The 16,530-nt window shown below is 35.4% G+C and overlaps 3 protein-coding genes across 4 annotated transcripts; all 3 read left to right on the forward strand.

Annotated features, from left to right (window-relative positions):
• The first annotated feature begins 717 nt into the window (after window positions 1–717).
• LOC126920703 (uncharacterized) lies at window positions 718–2,246 on the forward strand. The gene is made up of 4 exons (XM_050731436.1): window positions 718–934; window positions 1,357–1,468; window positions 1,558–1,711; window positions 2,000–2,246. Exons 1-4 carry the CDS (start codon window positions 758–760, stop codon window positions 2,142–2,144), a joined length of 588 nt encoding a protein of 195 aa, XP_050587393.1. The 5' UTR covers window positions 718–757; the 3' UTR covers window positions 2,145–2,246.
• Window positions 2,247–3,149: 903 nt separating this feature from the next.
• Window positions 3,150–5,068, forward strand: LOC126920700 (proteasome subunit alpha type-3). Its single transcript, XM_050731433.1, has 4 exons — window positions 3,150–3,315; window positions 3,405–3,487; window positions 3,668–4,059; window positions 4,671–5,068. The coding sequence occupies exons 1-4, from the start codon at window positions 3,295–3,297 to the stop codon at window positions 4,937–4,939; spliced, it is 765 nt and encodes a 254-aa protein (XP_050587390.1). The 5' UTR covers window positions 3,150–3,294; the 3' UTR covers window positions 4,940–5,068.
• A 74-nt stretch (window positions 5,069–5,142) lies between these two features.
• LOC126920689 (pinopsin-like) lies at window positions 5,143–15,793 on the forward strand. 2 transcript variants are annotated; one of them, XM_050731417.1, is made up of 7 exons: window positions 5,149–5,843; window positions 6,082–6,268; window positions 7,962–8,056; window positions 10,463–10,573; window positions 12,106–12,365; window positions 12,948–13,063; window positions 13,890–15,793. In XM_050731417.1, the coding sequence occupies exons 2-7, from the start codon at window positions 6,128–6,130 to the stop codon at window positions 14,094–14,096; spliced, it is 930 nt and encodes a 309-aa protein (XP_050587374.1). In that variant the 5' UTR covers window positions 5,149–5,843; window positions 6,082–6,127; the 3' UTR covers window positions 14,097–15,793. The 2 variants fall into 2 exon arrangements, with proteins under 2 accessions (XP_050587373.1, XP_050587374.1); XM_050731416.1 differs by having other exon boundaries at window positions 5,143–6,268.
• The last annotated feature ends 737 nt before the right edge of the window (window positions 15,794–16,530 follow it).

Below are 16,530 nucleotides of genomic sequence, written 5' to 3' on the forward strand. Positions count from 1 at the left end.
AATATAGATAATACAATTATGCTAAAATATAATATAATGAATCATCAAGAAAATTCTGAATCAATAGCCCGCGAATTTTTTAGCAAATTCATATTTCCATGAATATCATTTAAGGAAATAGGACTTGGATAAAAAATTGTTTTACTTTCTGGATATTATAGAGAATACTGTATTGTATCAGGTGCATTTCGTGTAATTTCTCATTTCCAAAATTTCCATAAATCCATGGAAATCCGAAATCTGTTAGTCAGTAAAAATTGTTTATTTGTGTAGAATAACGATTAAGAATACATAGAAGAAAATCTGTAGAAATTATTTGCGAGAGTTTTCACCGTTTATTTCCGTCAACGTTGACGAATGAAAGTTCGCATGGTGCGTGGCTAATAAACGTTATTAACAATTGTGTATGGAACACCATCACAATGGGTGAAAACAAAGAGAGATTGGCCATAGTTTTCTTTGATGCGCGCAGATAAAAAATAAACGGTTGCTGTACGGTTTGCTGGCAACAGAAAACGTCACCTTATAAAAATCACCGCCCCCATCGTCTGCGACGTTACTTTAGTTCCTCTCACGTCGCGAAGTACACGACTTTTCTCTTACACGAGAATTTACAATAATTTTTTCTTTGTACAATGTTCCTACGATAATTTCGACTATAATTAGTACTTTATTTGTTTCGTGAGATACTTTTAGTTTGACCAAAAGGTCCAGTTTGTTGTGTATATGGTGAGAAATTAAACTAAGTTGGCAGAAAATGATGTTAAATGCGAAGATTTTGATTATCATGGGATTAGTGAGTTATGGGGTTATTGCTAGAAACATGGAAGGCAATAAAGAGCTTCTTAAGGAACAAAGTAATAAGAAGCATGGGGTTTCTATGTTGATGGAAATAGCGAAGGAGCTTGTACAAAGATCCTCGACTAGTAGTCAGGTATGTCATCGTATAATAATATATTATAAATATAATAGTGAATTATATTTATTATGTACATATTTAATATCGTATACAAGGTGTTTCTCGCACCTTAGCTTACGCCAAATACATTTATATTCAATTTAAGAAAGTAAAGACAATCTTTACTTGGACAATCTTTACTCTCTAAATGGAATCTTTGATTTCGCCTCTGCTTCAGAAGCAAACACGTATACCTCGTGTTGCACTATTTGAAATTATTTAATTTTAATTTGTGAAATACTCGTCTACGTAGTGTCAACATTTTTGATTAGAAATATCTTATATAGTAGCATAATAATGACAACAGAAATTGTTACAAAACTGAACATACTGAAATAATTTTGTCAGAAATTATAAAATAAATGAAGTATTAATTTTTAACGTTACAATTGTTACAGGTATTGAATCTGAATTTATCAAATTTATTATTACTTTTGGTATTGAAAGCAGTCGTATTTGGAGCAGGATATCTAGGCCATCATGGTTACAAAGGACGCGACTTGGAAGAAGGTGTATTTTATCGAAACAATTATCAAAATTGAACAATGTTTTCTTATATTTAGACATACGAAATATTGAAAATAATAATATATTTCCAGAAAATGTGGTATCCGAAGCTGAAGTTACGTTGGCATTAGGATACTTGATGGGAGATACCTGTCTATATAGAGCAGCCTGTGAAGAACCTCACGTCGCGAAAGAATATCTAGGAGCTGCAGAAATGATCATCCAAATGATAAAATTGCTACCCCAGTACGTAATTTACAATAAATTTTTTTAAATATATCTTTTAGTTCGCCTAGCACTAGGCTATGAATTTTCATGCCTTTATGGAAAAAAGATACAAAGAATAAATAGAATGCATATAATATTCAAAAATGTATAAAATATACAAAGTAAAGTATTTGTTATACATAATATTTAGTACATGAAATAAATCTCTATTCAGGTCCCATTTCTTTAATTGTGTTCATAAAGGCATAAATATACGTAAATATTCGCAGTTTACAATTTTTAAAAATAATTGTGTCTACTTTTCAGAGGTTCGTCGATTGAAGGGAAGTACGAGCAAATAATGGCAGAATTCCGAAAAGCCATCGAACATGGTGTTGCAGATAATTGCCCGCATCAATATACTTGCAAGAAAGAGAATATTAAGAATTTTTTGAAGGAAGAAGGGAAATGAAAATATACTGAATCAATAATTGACACTCTGGAAGAACCTATAGTATTTGTTGGATGCTTCCAAAAATAAATTGTACGCTTCTGAATGACTCCTTTAATTTTTTACAATTATTACATTTGTCCATAAAGCTCTCTTTTGTTATTTGTCAATTTGATAATTAGTGTCAATTGAAAAAATTGACTTCTATCAATTATCCTTTTTTAAACAAATTGATCATTTTTTTTAGTAACGTCGTAGGTTACAATAATTCTTAGGCTTTATATAATTAATTTCTGACAATGTAAAAATCGAAGTGCTTAGGTGCACCAAGAATTGAACGTGAAATATTCGGATTGTGCAGAAAAATTTTATTTTATTGGTTCAAACGCTTAATCCACAATACTTTAACCTTTTCCATCTCTATACTACCTACATATTTTATATACTATATAGTATACTTCAATTGTTGTAATTTAATTTGTATCTATTTGATATGCTATTGTATATAGTAATATTCCTTGCCCTCTCACCTCAAACTATATAGTAAGTTAAACCATTTCAGAAAACGTCTAATTTGATATTTCTTTTGTGTAACATTATCATTATACATATAGATATATATAGAATTTTATGATTCATGTATCATAAAGCTTGAACTATTACTAACAATATGCACGCAGTATATCTGCATAATTTTAACATATTACATATTTAGTTACCTGCTTCTTTCTTCAAAACTATCAAAACTGTCAACTTACTTCGCAGTTTCAAATTCGTGTTCATATGCGCCATCTTGATGTTTTCTAGCATTCCTTTCCTAGAGATTATTTTAATTGAAAAAACATAAAAACAGTGGTATCTGACAAAATATGCATTATCTTAAACATAACGAGATATTTAATTAAAACATTAAACATTGATTTACCTAATTTTTCTTATTTTATTTCACTTTTACGACGAAGAAATAACGCGTCAATATCACAGTCGTTCAAAAACTAAAAGCTTTCGTATTCGCCGCCAGATGTCAGTTCTGCAGTTTGACAACTAACCTATCCTAATGAGGCATACTGACGATCAAGTTTTGATTTTCGCCTATTCACGCCGTTTGTGCGTATAAACAATTTTTGCCTGTAATAGTATTACAATACTTATAACTACGATTGACTGAAAAATGAGTTCCATAGGCACAGGGGTAAATATATAGTGTATTAATTTAAAAGAAACTGTGATAATCTATTAGTTATGAACAATAATAAAATATAACCTCCCTTTGATTTTCAGTATGATTTGTCTGCTTCTCAATTTTCACCTGACGGACGTGTGTTTCAAGTGGAATATGCACAAAAAGCCGTCGAAAATGGAGGGTGAGTGTTCAAATAATTTTATGTGTCAATTTATCTTAAAAATATCTTTTGCGTATTTGGTTATCTACACCGTTCGCAAACTTCAAAGATACTGCAGTGATACAGAGAATTTTCAATAATTTATAAACTTTTGTTATAGTTTAAAATATTTATTTGAAAATTATATTGCTTTGATTATAGAACAGTTATAGGATTAAGAGGAAAAGATGGCATTGTATTTGCTGTGGAAAAGATAGTTACTTCCAAGCTTTATGAAGTTGGCACAAATAAAAGAATATTCAATATAGATAAACATCTTGGTATGGCAGTTTCTGGTTTGATATCCGATGCCAGACAGATCGTGGAGATCGCTAGATCCGAAGCGTCCAGCTACAAATCCCAGTATGGAATTGGTATTCCTCTGAAATACTTAAATGAAAGAGTTTCTATGTATATGCATGCGTATACTTTGTATTCGGCAGTCAGACCATATGGCTGTTCTGTAATACTTGGTGCATATGAACACGATGGCCCAACTATGTATATGATAGATCCTTCTGGAGTTTCATATGGGTACTATGGTTGTGCTGTTGGTATGTATAAATATATTGGATATGTCCATTTTAAATATATACATATGATTATTTCTATAAACATCAGAAATGTAAAAAAATATTTTATAGATATTTCGATCTTTTACATTATTAGTTAAAGAAATCTCACTTTTTTTAAATGGAGTTATACATTTTCTCATATGTCATCGGATACAATTTTTAATTTTTTACAAAAAAATATTAAAATTCTTTGGTCAAAAAATGATTAATTTGGAAAATATTTTGACTTTAATCTTGTAAAACTTATTGTATGAAAGGCAAGGGAAGGCAACGCAATGTTTTTATGTTTATATTTTCCTTGCCTTTCATACGATAAGTTTTACAAAAGTAAAGTTAAAATATCTTTCAAACTAATCATTTTTCAATCAATGCATCGAATGATGTATAAGGAATTGTATACCTTCATTTTAAAAAGTTGTTATTGAAATCTCTGAAAAATAAGAAAGTAAAAAAAGAATCGATATATCTTATTAAGTTTTCCTTATGAAATCAAACAACTATCATCTGAATTATTTTTCGAATTTCTGATATTTATAGAAATAATCAGATGTATATATTTAAAGCATCATATTAAATACATCATTCTATAGGCAAGGCAAAACAATCTGCAAAGACGGAAATTGAAAAATTGAAACTATCTGAAATGACTTGCAATGAATTAGTAAAAGAAGCAGCACGTATAATTTATCTTGTTCACGATGAATTAAAAGACAAGCAGTTTGAGCTTGAAATGAGCTGGGTTGGTAAACATACGAATGGAAGGCACGAGCGCATACCGGCGGACGTAAAAGCCGACGCTGAGGCAAAAGCGAAACAAGCAATGGCAGAAGATTCAGACAGTGACACGGAAGACATGTAAATTGACTCGATAGTCTTAAAGATACTTTTTATATTGTAAGTTATAATTTAAATACCTACAAATTACTGCAACAAATTTATTGTCACCTTGATATAGTGAAATAAAGAATACTGTCTGTTGTTTATAAAATTGCACATTCTCTCTTTTTAATATAAAGCATCATTTAGTTTCATAATCTCTCGATGTGTTACAAACGAATGTTATGGATTTCTTTCATCAATTTACCACAGTGTGACATAACTTTTTAATCTGCTCGTGAAAAATCCTGCATCACACATCCATTCGTTAAATGTAAGTTCTGTAAACAATCGGAGGCCTGTCATCCGCAATAATCCACAAATAACGAGTACGGTTTTCCCTGCTGTTAATTGGATTTGCAAATCTTTTTCTTTGGAAAAAGGAGTCTTTGTACTCTACTTGACGCAAAGGATACAATACAACAAAATCAAGTTTGCTTAAAAAATAATTCTTAGCAATTTGTAAGAAATTTCCTTTATATATAATTTCAATTTGAACTCTGTCTAATCAGAATATAACATAGAATCCAACCAAACTCGATTCCAGCATCAGTTCTCAGGATTGTACTTCCAACCAGATCTCCAGCTCTTTCATCACCTAGTTTCCATCATGATACATCTATCCTCAAGAGAGAATATCCTTACCCAATGCAATTAAGTGCACCAAGTGACCAGAGGTTGAAAACAATATGACCATGTGATCGTTGATTTCATCCTAATGGAATGAAACTGGCAACCGCGAGGGGTTGAACGGGGGTTGCTGCTGTAGTTTCGCGCATGCTGTTTCTACCTGCCGGCAAGAGGGTTGGTTTTAGCCGGTAACGGCGACTGATAGAGAGTACGTGCAGCCGGAGGAAAGGGTAGTTTCATCCGGGCTTTATATAAGGGTAGGTACAGTTTGAAACTTAGTCATAAACTGCTTTTGGTTGATGCATGTAGTCCGCTTCTTGCGCCACTTCGAAGAAAGGAACGTAATCTATCCGACGATTAACGCGTTCAATCGACACGTAGTGTTTGTTCATTTGCTTTTTCCCCTTTTTCGTGTCGGTGGTAAAAAAAGAAAAAACGGAAAAGTGTAGAAGTTTAAAGGCAGAGAAATATAGGAAGAATGTCCTTGAATCGTAGCACCGTGGACAATGTCGTTTACGATGCCGAGGATCAAGTCAGTCCGATGGTGTACGTCGCTGCAGCGATCGCATTGGGATTTATCGGATTTTTTGGTTTCACCATGAATCTTCTGGTGGCGATCGTGATCGTCAAGGACGCGCAGATACTGTGGACACCCGTCAACGTGATCCTGGTTAATCTTGTCGTAAGACATCAAATAATAATTCTTGAAACCATATTGGCTGATGTTATGACGTTTTTCATACTGATTTTTGAAGTTTGCGAGGGATGATTTATAGATGATGAAATATCTTAGTTTAGTAAATTCATTTTGGAATGATTAAGAATATTAATTGGTTCGATATTTAGAAATTATTTCTTCATAATTACAGTCGACAGATATCTATTAACTTTTCCAAAATTGTATTGTGGTAAAATAGAGGTCTACATAAATCAATTTTTTAAATTCTTCAAAACCTGTATCCTCTTGCATAATTTGTAAAGTTTACTCGTAAAATTTTATTTGTTTTTTTGTTTAAATGAGAGAGGATAATATCGTTAAAGGTATTTATGTGAATTCTCAGTCGTATAATTCGCATAGGAGATGTTAAGGTTCGTGGATGCGAATAATTTATACGTCTCTATATATCGCGCCTCTATGCAACTCTTTAGCGCGGTGCTAAGTAGACGTATTAGTTACACACTACGTTATTCACATAGAAACTGTGTAATTTGATATTATGCAAATGAATCAATAGTTTACTTTCCTCTTCCACACGAAACTAGATATACCTATAACTCGATACCTATAATTGGATTTTTATAATTTAAAAACCAATCAAATTATTATCCAGTTATTGGAATTGTCGTAAATTTGATTGCTTTTGTGAAGTTCCACCTTCTGACTAATTGGTAAGTGAAGATTCAGTTGATCGAAAATTCTAATTGGCAAATCTGTGGAATAAATTTATTCTCTATTGTTTTAGATTACAATCGCGGGAGAATTTTAACCGAAACTATGACGAGCAATTTGGAAACCAGTATTTACGTAGTTCAGATTTTTATTAAAAATATTTTAATCGATTCTCGTCACATCGATTTACCGCATTAATTTAATCGAAGCTTCGCGTACATTAATTTTCCATCGTATAATTGATGTTTTCAACTCTTTCATTTTCAGTTGTAACGTCGAAGAATGTTGTCCTTTCAATTAATTTTATTACAGAATTATTAACGCATCATTGATTTATATCTCTGCTGAATTTTGTAAGAACGTTCCATACGATCTTGATTCCTTTCCCGGGGATGAGGCTGGAGAAGAGGATGAAAGCTCTGAAATTCGAGGAATTATAGTTAAGGAAGATGGAGTTGCGCGTACTCTAGCAACGAAAGCGACTTAGAAGAAATTCTTCTGGAAAGGAGAATCCACCTTAGAATATTAAGTCGATAAAATTCGCGGAGCTTTCACACGGCAGGCTTTCGTGTTATCACATTTTTAACTTTAATTTTCGTCTGTCTGTTTTCCTTTTATGATACAATTATTCGGCGAGCTGGAGATACGAAACGATCGAAAAAAATATAGGAGAGTGTGAATATTTATAAAGTTACGGACTTCACAGTGGAATCTACCGCAACAGAACGGTATTTTCCGCGTCGTTTGTGTCAATCAGTCCTCTAATGGCACCCTCGTAGCACCGTGTTTTCATCGAATATCGTCGGAAATATTCCCATTGTGAAATTGAATACGAGTGTTGAATGGAAATTGAAATTGCGAAAGATCTCTGATCCTTTTGTTTTTTCTTTTATTTCGTTTTATGCGATAATTGTTTTACACATTTGTTCCTTTCCGTTTGAGTAAGAATTCAACGTGAATAATTTAAGGACAATTTTTACTTCAGGTTGGCGATTTCCTGGTGGCTGCGTTTGGAAATCCTGTTGCGATGGTTTCTGCTATCACAGGCGGATGGTACTGGAGCTACGAAATGTGCCTCTGGTATAATTTATCGTTTATTAAACATAATCGCATGAAACTTCTCCGAGGCATATCAACTACATACGAGACGATATTCCCTTTCATCCTGAACCCATAATCTTTCTATTATTCCCTTTTCTTGCTCGCTTTCGTTGTAATCGCGATGCACATCGTGGTTTCTCGCGGTAGAGAATAATTGAATCTCGGATAAATGTAATCTTCTTGCTGCCGTTTAAAGCGGCTGACTCCAACGAACTGAAAGAAACTCGGGCAACTTTTACTGAAAATTAATGGCTGAGCAGAATTGTTTTCCCCACGGCTTACAGTTGAAAATTAAAGACAAACGTGAAAATGTCCGATAAAGAATTCGCATTACAGAATTGCGATTAGTTTACGCTGCCTCGATTTACGCTATAATTAGTTTACACCGTCAATATCGGCTATTTACGGAATACGGTGAAATTTCTTGTTATGTGGAATGGCAACGACACTCCGCGATCCTTGGTGAAAGGAAAAATTGTATTCTTTGTCGTGACAGATCCAACGCTACTGTGTCAGTATTGGTAGGCATGTACGTACAGAGCGAATTGTGCCATTTTTTTTAACGAGCTTGCAAAGCAACGGACGTAAGCTACAAAAGCTACCATTGAAAGAGGAAAATTTTTCTGGAAATAGAACAGCCGAAACACGGCCAACGAAACCAGCCCTTCTCTGCTCTCTTCTATTCCATCTCCATTGGGAACGTGATTACTTTACAACGTTAAAATTCCAGCCAATGTTGGTATTTAATTATGAAGATTTTACAAACGAATAACTCGTTTTCATCTAGTTAACTTATTTCATTCAAATATTTCTCTACGTTTATTTGAAAGTTTTGTTCGCTGATTCTCTATGATACAGCACTTTTTTATGCAAAATAATCGCACGGAATAATCGTTCACAGGAATTAGAATATCCAAGGAAAACGAAGAAGGAAGTACTATTTATGTTACTACTTGTGTCCCAGATGAAACTTCCAAGCACAAACGCAATGTGTGAATGTTGTGACATTCTCTGTCACACACGTTTCCCTCGTAGAATTTCAATAGCACGCACAGAAAATCCATTTATTTAATACGTTAATGCTCATTATCGACACGAATGTAATTATCATTCAAGAGCGTGCGTCGATAAAGATGCGGTTCGTTAAACTTAATTATCGTAAGATAATTCTGCAAAATTTTAGTCTATTCGAGTTCTTTTCTGTTTAGAAAAATTATCGCCTATTTTATTTGGTTAACTTTCATCTTCTTCCAAGTAAGTACTTATCATCGACTGGTCCATCTTTTCAGTTGCTGGTTATTTCATTTTCGTTTGCCTTTTACCTCTAATAACTCTTTTACCGTTATTTTTCTATATTTTTATATCTTTGGATATAACTATTACTATTGCAACATAATCAATTTTATATATATAAATATCTTAATACATGCATACTTGTCCTCAGTATAAATGTGGGATATAAGATAAAATTAAATATTTTCAAGCTCAAATCGTCGAGGCTCGAAAGTGTTTTCCTCGTTAACGGAACGTATAATTATCCCTGGAACTAATAATTCTTCAGGATTCGTAGAATGGACGAGTTTCGTTCTAACGAGATGAAACGTTGGCTGTGTCGCGGTCTCGTAAAATCCTGTGTCTCTTTCAGGTCATTAAATATGGTGTCGAGACGACGAAATTAAGAGAAAGTATCTGGCGCACGGTGTACCTACCGCAAAGTGGAGTTTCGTGGTTTGCCATCGTTTAAACGTTCAACAAACCTTCAAAGAATTCTTCGTGGAAACCGTAAATGATAAAAGCAAACAATGTTACGTCTAAGTCCGAGAGAGAATTGGGAATAAACGGATATTTCCAGTGAAAAGTTGGCAAATGTAAATCGACACGATTGTAGTCCAAAATTGACGTCGTCATACAGGATGTCCCAGTTCCTCTCTCTAAAACTATACTGGCATATTTTATAAATAAAAGTTTAAAGATATAGCCCTCGATCAAATATAGGTTCATAAAAAGTTTGTAGAAAGATTATAGTTTAAAATAAAACTGGTTACAATAATTATTCGTATATCTTACTGCTTTTTGACGATACTTTTGTATCTGATAGAATTGTAACTTTAAAGTTTCATTGATCTTACTAATGGTTTATTGCAATAATATATTATTCCGACTGCGATAACGCGATTAATATTAATTTATAAAAATTTCAAGTTCCCATGATACTTATAGAATAAAACATGCCAAAGGTCCCAGGTCGAAATCAAATCTAACAATTTTCATAAATTTCATTAACATCTCGCCCGCTTTCTCCTGATCGGAATGATTGATATTAAGAAAACATCTTTGGCTTGTTACAATTTCATTGAAACAACGTTTTTCTTTGGTTTTTCAAAGCTACGCTTGGTTCATGTCCACTTTGGGGTTCGCCAGTATCGGCAACTTGACAGTAATGGCCGTTGAAAGGTGGTTACTGGTAGCCAGACCGATGAAAGCTCTGTCCATAAGGTGAGAATGATTCCATTTACTTTTACTTTATTTGACAGTCAAAGATGTTTCGAAAGAACTGTGCATATATTTCGTCAAGGTGAAGAAAAGTGGCCTTGACTTTGTTAGTCGAATCGTGGAGCAACACGACGGACGTTCCGCTCCGAAAATCTCAACTCGTCGCGACGCAGGTGCACGTGAACAATGTAGAGAAGAAGTGGATCGTAACACTCGATCCTGCGTAATACACGATGCTTTTCTTTGCTCTGTCTAATTACACGCCGAGATACGTCGCATGTCGAATCGGATAACGCGAAGGCGAATTGATCGTTCGTTCCGCTTGCAATTACAAGTTATAGTTTTTCGGATCAATCTTACGAATCGAGCGTTATAATAACTAATATTTTATATTATAATAATTACTAATTTGTAAATATTCAGAAGATAAAAAGCATAACAGTGAACAACTAGCTTCGTAGATCAGAATTTCTGATGTCTCGACAGAGACTCGCCAAATAACTTTCGATCGCAGTCTTTGAACTTTATAGTGGACAAAATTTGTATCGCAAGCTGAGAAAATCTTACGAAGATTCTTGTCTCTTTACAGAAATTCGGAGAAGCCTTTTCTAACAATTTGTAACATTTTGCGCCGTCTACTGTTCGACGAATACGAAAACGTTCGAAGCGTAGATGTTTCACGTCGTGAATCGAGCCTGTAAAATAGCAGCATTCTTTAATAACCCGCGAGAGTTGCCTGTGTAATTATGAACGTCGTTCTAGATTCTAGAGGATAAGTTCAAGATTAAAAATCCGCGTGAATCGCTTCAACGGTATTTTACCGATCTTCTAATCAATTTTGGATTAACAATGTCAGTCTCCGTTCTTTAGACGCTTCTTAAGGTGCAGCTTTTTACTCTTACGTTAAGACAGAATGGTGTTTCGACGATGAAAAAGAAAACGCACAGAGAAATGTTCTTAAGTGTTTACGCTACGATGATAAAGGAGAAAATAAATCTTCCTGGCCGCAAACCACGATTACTTCGCTGAAGACCGTAAACGAAGTAATCCTCTAACGCGAAAATTTTTGCCGACAATCGTTGGCCAACCAAAAACCGAATTAAACTGACGCTGATAATATTAATTGAAGAGTCTAGAACGTACGTTATCGCTTGAACACGTTCGGGCGTGATACGCGTTTCTTAGAAAGAGGAGATTTTTATTTCCAACATTGTTCCCATCGATATTGAAACTTTAATCGATTACATAGTGTGCAACGTGTCTTCCGTGATTATTCTGCATAAAAGAATTTTTTATTTCTCTACCAAGTTATTTAAAAACAAAGAAAGAGGCTAACTCTCGAGATACTCTGTATCGCCTATAGAATTACCTACTATACTAAATATACTAAATATTATAAATAAATACTATACTAAATAATATACTAAATATAATTGCGGATTTTGTCAATGCCATTTAATGACAAAATACGCAATCACTTGACTGCCAACCCAATATTATACACGTTGACGATAAGTTGCCTTATAATTTTACAGGCATGCGATAACGCTTGGAATCTTCGTCTGGTTCTATGCACTCTGCCTCTCTCTGCCACCACTATTTGGCTGGGGTAGTTACGGTCCAGAGGCAGGGAACGTGTCTTGCAGCGTGTCCTGGGAAGTCCACGACCCTCTTACCAAAAGCGACAGCTACATAGCATTCCTCTTCGTGTTTGGTCTGATCATCCCCGTCTTGGTGATCAGTAGCAGTTACGTGGCAATTATAGTGACCTTGAGAAAAGTGCGAAAGAGAGCAGGTAAGTTAGTTTCTGATCGGAATCTTTTCTAAGAACTTGCAAGATCTGATCGAGTCTGATCGAAATCTCCTCGGAATTACAGTAAAGCTTCGTTTATGTAAACTTGTCGGCAGATAAGCGATTCGTACAATAGGAATTCCTCTCAATATTTGTTTTTTATTTAATTTGTACTTTACAATTTTTCCAGCCGGACATTTGGTAGATTTTTCTAATTGAATTGCTAAATAACACGTGGATGGCTGCCCCCAGTAGGGTACCATCTTCGAGTTTGTCTATTTTATTTCTTTAGTTAGTTCAGTGGGGTGTTTTCTCTTTAGTCCTCTTTTTATGAGAGTTTTACTCGCCTCAGCAGCTAACCGATGCTCGCAATATGCATGATTTTTCATTTATACGATAATATTTTATATTTTTCGTTGAAATAAATGAGGGAAGGCTATTTAATTGAGCGCTAAATGATAAAATTTCAAATACATAAACGAAGTTAATACGGACAGAGTTCTTCTGTAGTTTGGCTTTTGTATTTGTGAAAGAGCCATACTTCCGTTGCTCACGCTAGCAGCGCGAAAATAATTTGTTTCACAGGCGCAAGCGGAAGACGCGAGGCGAAGATCACGAAAATGGTTGCACTAATGATAACTGCCTTCCTGCTCGCCTGGTCGCCTTACGCTGCTCTTGCGATCGCCGCACAATATTTCGACGTAAGTTGTAAATTTATATCCAAGAGTATAATCGCGTAAAGTGGTCACAGTTCCATGACTTCACGCAGAAAATTTTACAACTTCCTCTTATTTCTTACATCCACCTTATTGAATACATCTTTTTTTAATATTATCAAACGAGCAATTTTTAATTTTGTTCTTGCTAAGTTCCTTTAACGCGCGATGTAAAATTCAAGTTTTCGTTGATAAAACTGAGATAACACGAAAACTCGTGTTACGAGCTTCTTCACCATCAACAGCAGTTTCATATTAATTTGTAAGATCGGCTGAAATTGAGAAAGCTGTATCGTTGCACGCGATACGAGATGCACCTTCCTTTGTTCGTACACCGTGAACGATTTGCATATCTATACATGTAGGGTGAAAGTATTTCGTTATAATTTCGTATTACCAGCAGGTGCCATTAACAGACGCAGCGCCATAACGATGGCCGGTAAATATCGTCACTCGTTTCGTACGTATTCGATGATACTTTGTGTTTCAAACTGGTCGCCGAACCTAGCACTGAACATCGCCATCGACGCTTAACAGTGACGATTAACTGGGAAAAGAAACACAGAGAGAAAGAGAAAGAGAGGAGTTAACTTGTCGTTTGAACTTTCAATCTCATAAACATAATAATTCCTTTAATTAAGAATCTTTCGTTTTTTAATATAATCACGTCCATGATAATTTATTTAGAAATCGCAACGCTATTGGTAGACGATACAACAGCCGACAAAACTTATTATGCAGCTAATAGAAATCGTTGACCGAGAGACGGTGCAACAAATTACTCTAACAAAATCTTCGATCAATTTTCTAGGCGAAGCCATCGGCATCGGTAGCTGTGCTTCCGGCGTTATTGGCCAAATCCTCCATTTGCTACAACCCCATAATCTACGCAGGTTTAAACAGTCAATTTCCCCGCTCCCTGAAGAAGATCTTCGACGTACGAATCGCGAGATCCTCGTTACCAGACAGTCAAAACACCGCGTTGACGCTGTTGAACAGACAAGAGCAAAGGAACTGAGGGCCACTATCTCTATCGAACAACGCCATAAATGTCTGCAGCTATGTAGATGTTGGATGAATCGTGGAACCATCGAATATAAGTCGTCTTAACAACGTGGTTCTTCCTTCTTGCCCCTTGGTTGTTTGCTTTCGCCTCTTTTCGTCCGCTGGATTTGCTTATCCGATTACGGATTCACGTACGTGAGCGGATCTTTTGTTTTTGCGATCGAATTAGTCGTGAGAACAGCGTTGAATTTTGCCGGGATACGCTAAACGTTCTTTCGTTTCGATGCGAAGATCTTAACACCTGGTGGAAGTTTCGAAGATCGCGGTGAAAAGCAAACGATACGCGTTCTTTTCCTTTGTTTTCCAGTATTTTCGTTTGCTTTTTGCAGTCTTCGTGGCTCTCGCACGTTGCCATGTGTTAATTGATGCGTGAATTTTTTTGGCTGCTTGCTCCCACCGGTGAACGTCGCAGTGTGTCTCTCGAAGATCGATCGTGTAATGAAACATGCGAATAAGAAAAATTGAATTTCATTACGGTTTGGTTTCGCGCAGCGTGACATTCTTTATCGACATCATTCGCAGCAGGTAGTTTGAATGTATTTTGTCGCGGGTAAATTGCTAAAATACCGAACAAAAGAAACACCGAAGTTTCGAGTAGAGTAAGATAGAATTATTTGAGTTAGAAGGATATTCGAGTCAAATGTCACAATGAACAATTTTCAAGCAAGCCGCGTTTCAACATATTCGACTTGTTAATCGCGCGATAAACGAGAAGAGGGATGATCGTAATGTCAGCGAGAGAAACAATAAGAATCTTGATTAAACTTCATTTAAAATCTGTATTACACGCAACGTGTTTTAAGTCCATAAAATGAGAATTGGTCGTAAATTAAAACCAAGTGGGAGGAAAAAGCAAAGCTTGGAGCAACGACGCAATTACGTTATCCATTAAGTACCGATCGTAAAGCAGACGTGTCGTTATAATTTACAAATAAAAATAGCCAATAAACAATCATATCTCTCTGTTCTCCATTGAAAGAGACTCTACGCTCGTAGAATAGCGATAGTTGCGCTGTTATTCTTTCTAATTCCTCTTGCGAGTTCCAGTCGCGATGGAATCATTATGGATGGCTTTGCGAAGTATCTGTATTACGATTCGTAACACGTGCGATTATGGCAAGATAGCGAAAGTGAAATCGCGAGGAAAATTCAACGTCGCTAATCAAACCTTTTCTGAAGCAACTGCGTACGATGCGATTGACCCATCCAGATATGTAATTTCAAATTCAATCAGAAATCCTAATCGCAGTTATATCTGCACGCTCTCCCATATCGTCGTTATTTTTCTTCAATTATAATTACGTTAAATTAAATTCAATTAAATTATAATCGTGGCGAAAGAACATACAGTAGTTCACGAAAGTAATCGAATTAATTTAAGTTTAATATCGCGTGTCACGTAAAACGTTTTGAAATTTCGCTGACACCGTGAGATACGGATATCGTGATTATATTGGTAAATTTTGAGACAAATGTAAAAACGTACACGTAAAGTACACAAGATGTTTAATGCAAGCATGCGTGTATCTTTTAGAAATTACAAAACAGCCGAATAAGCCTCGATATTCGTTTGACATTTATTATACGTCCAACATGATTATTTATGCTGTATACTAATCTTTTGCTAAATATATATTTGCGACAAATTGATTTGACAAATTTCAAGATTGATTTGAAATTTTATTAATACAACGAAGGTAGTCGTTACAACGTTAATGAAATTCCAAAATGTTTTCTACAACGTAATAGTTCTACATAAAAGTTTCCTGCGGCGAGCGTTCACATATTCTACGCTTACGTACGTAGTACGCAGTTTACGAAGACACCGCAGATGATGGAAGAAAAGAATTTTTCCCTGGCATTTTCTGAAAACGCGCGTTCCGATATTCCACGACTGAGACTACGATAGATAATTGTCGTGTTGGTTGATCGTATCGATGCGACTATGGCAAGATAGCGAAAACAGGACTAGGATTTCCATTAATCGAGCGTGTAACGACTCGAGCGAAGAGTGAAAAGGAATGAATGGGTACCGTGCGTAATCTGTCTGTGAACGTTTTCACAAGAACGATCGGTATTACGCAACGATAATTGGCCAGAGTCTCGCGACTATGAAGATTCGTTCGAGACGACGAGTTGCACGGCCAGCCGTGAGACAGGTTTCGAATAAAAGCAAAAGCCACGGCGAAATGGGACATTGGATCTTGGTTTTTTTATTGCCACATCCTTAGCACGTGATCGTAATACTTCATCGATGGCCAAAGAAAATCTTGGCAACTGCTACACGTGCTCGTCGTCTGAGAAAGAGAAGAATAGGAATCGTGGGATTAACGAACGAGGAACTATTTGTTCCGGAAGCTTTATCGCGCACAACAATTTTACACAGA

This window comes from Bombus affinis, chromosome 9 (assembly GCF_024516045.1).
Source record: "Bombus affinis isolate iyBomAffi1 chromosome 9, iyBomAffi1.2, whole genome shotgun sequence".
NCBI lineage: Eukaryota > Metazoa > Arthropoda > Insecta > Hymenoptera > Apidae > Bombus > Bombus affinis.

Coding starts and splice junctions, on each gene's coding strand:
- LOC126920703 (XM_050731436.1), top strand. CDS start 758: ATGATGTTAAATGCGAAGATTTTGATTATCATGGGATTAGTGAGTTAT. Junction 1,469..1,557: donor AGGACGCGACTTGGAAGAAG/GTGTATTTTATC, acceptor ATATATTTCCAG/AAAATGTGGTATCCGAAGCT. Junction 1,712..1,999: donor ATGATAAAATTGCTACCCCA/GTACGTAATTTA, acceptor TCTACTTTTCAG/AGGTTCGTCGATTGAAGGGA.
- LOC126920700 (XM_050731433.1), top strand. CDS start 3,295: ATGAGTTCCATAGGCACAGGG. Junction 3,316..3,404: donor TGAGTTCCATAGGCACAGGG/GTAAATATATAG, acceptor TTTGATTTTCAG/TATGATTTGTCTGCTTCTCA. Junction 4,060..4,670: donor GTACTATGGTTGTGCTGTTG/GTATGTATAAAT, acceptor ATCATTCTATAG/GCAAGGCAAAACAATCTGCA.
- LOC126920689 (XM_050731416.1), top strand. CDS start 6,065: ATGTCCTTGAATCGTAGCACCGTGGACAATGTCGTTTACGATGCCGAG. Junction 8,057..10,462: donor AGCTACGAAATGTGCCTCTG/GTATAATTTATC, acceptor GGTTTTTCAAAG/CTACGCTTGGTTCATGTCCA. Junction 12,366..12,947: donor AAAAGTGCGAAAGAGAGCAG/GTAAGTTAGTTT, acceptor TTTGTTTCACAG/GCGCAAGCGGAAGACGCGAG.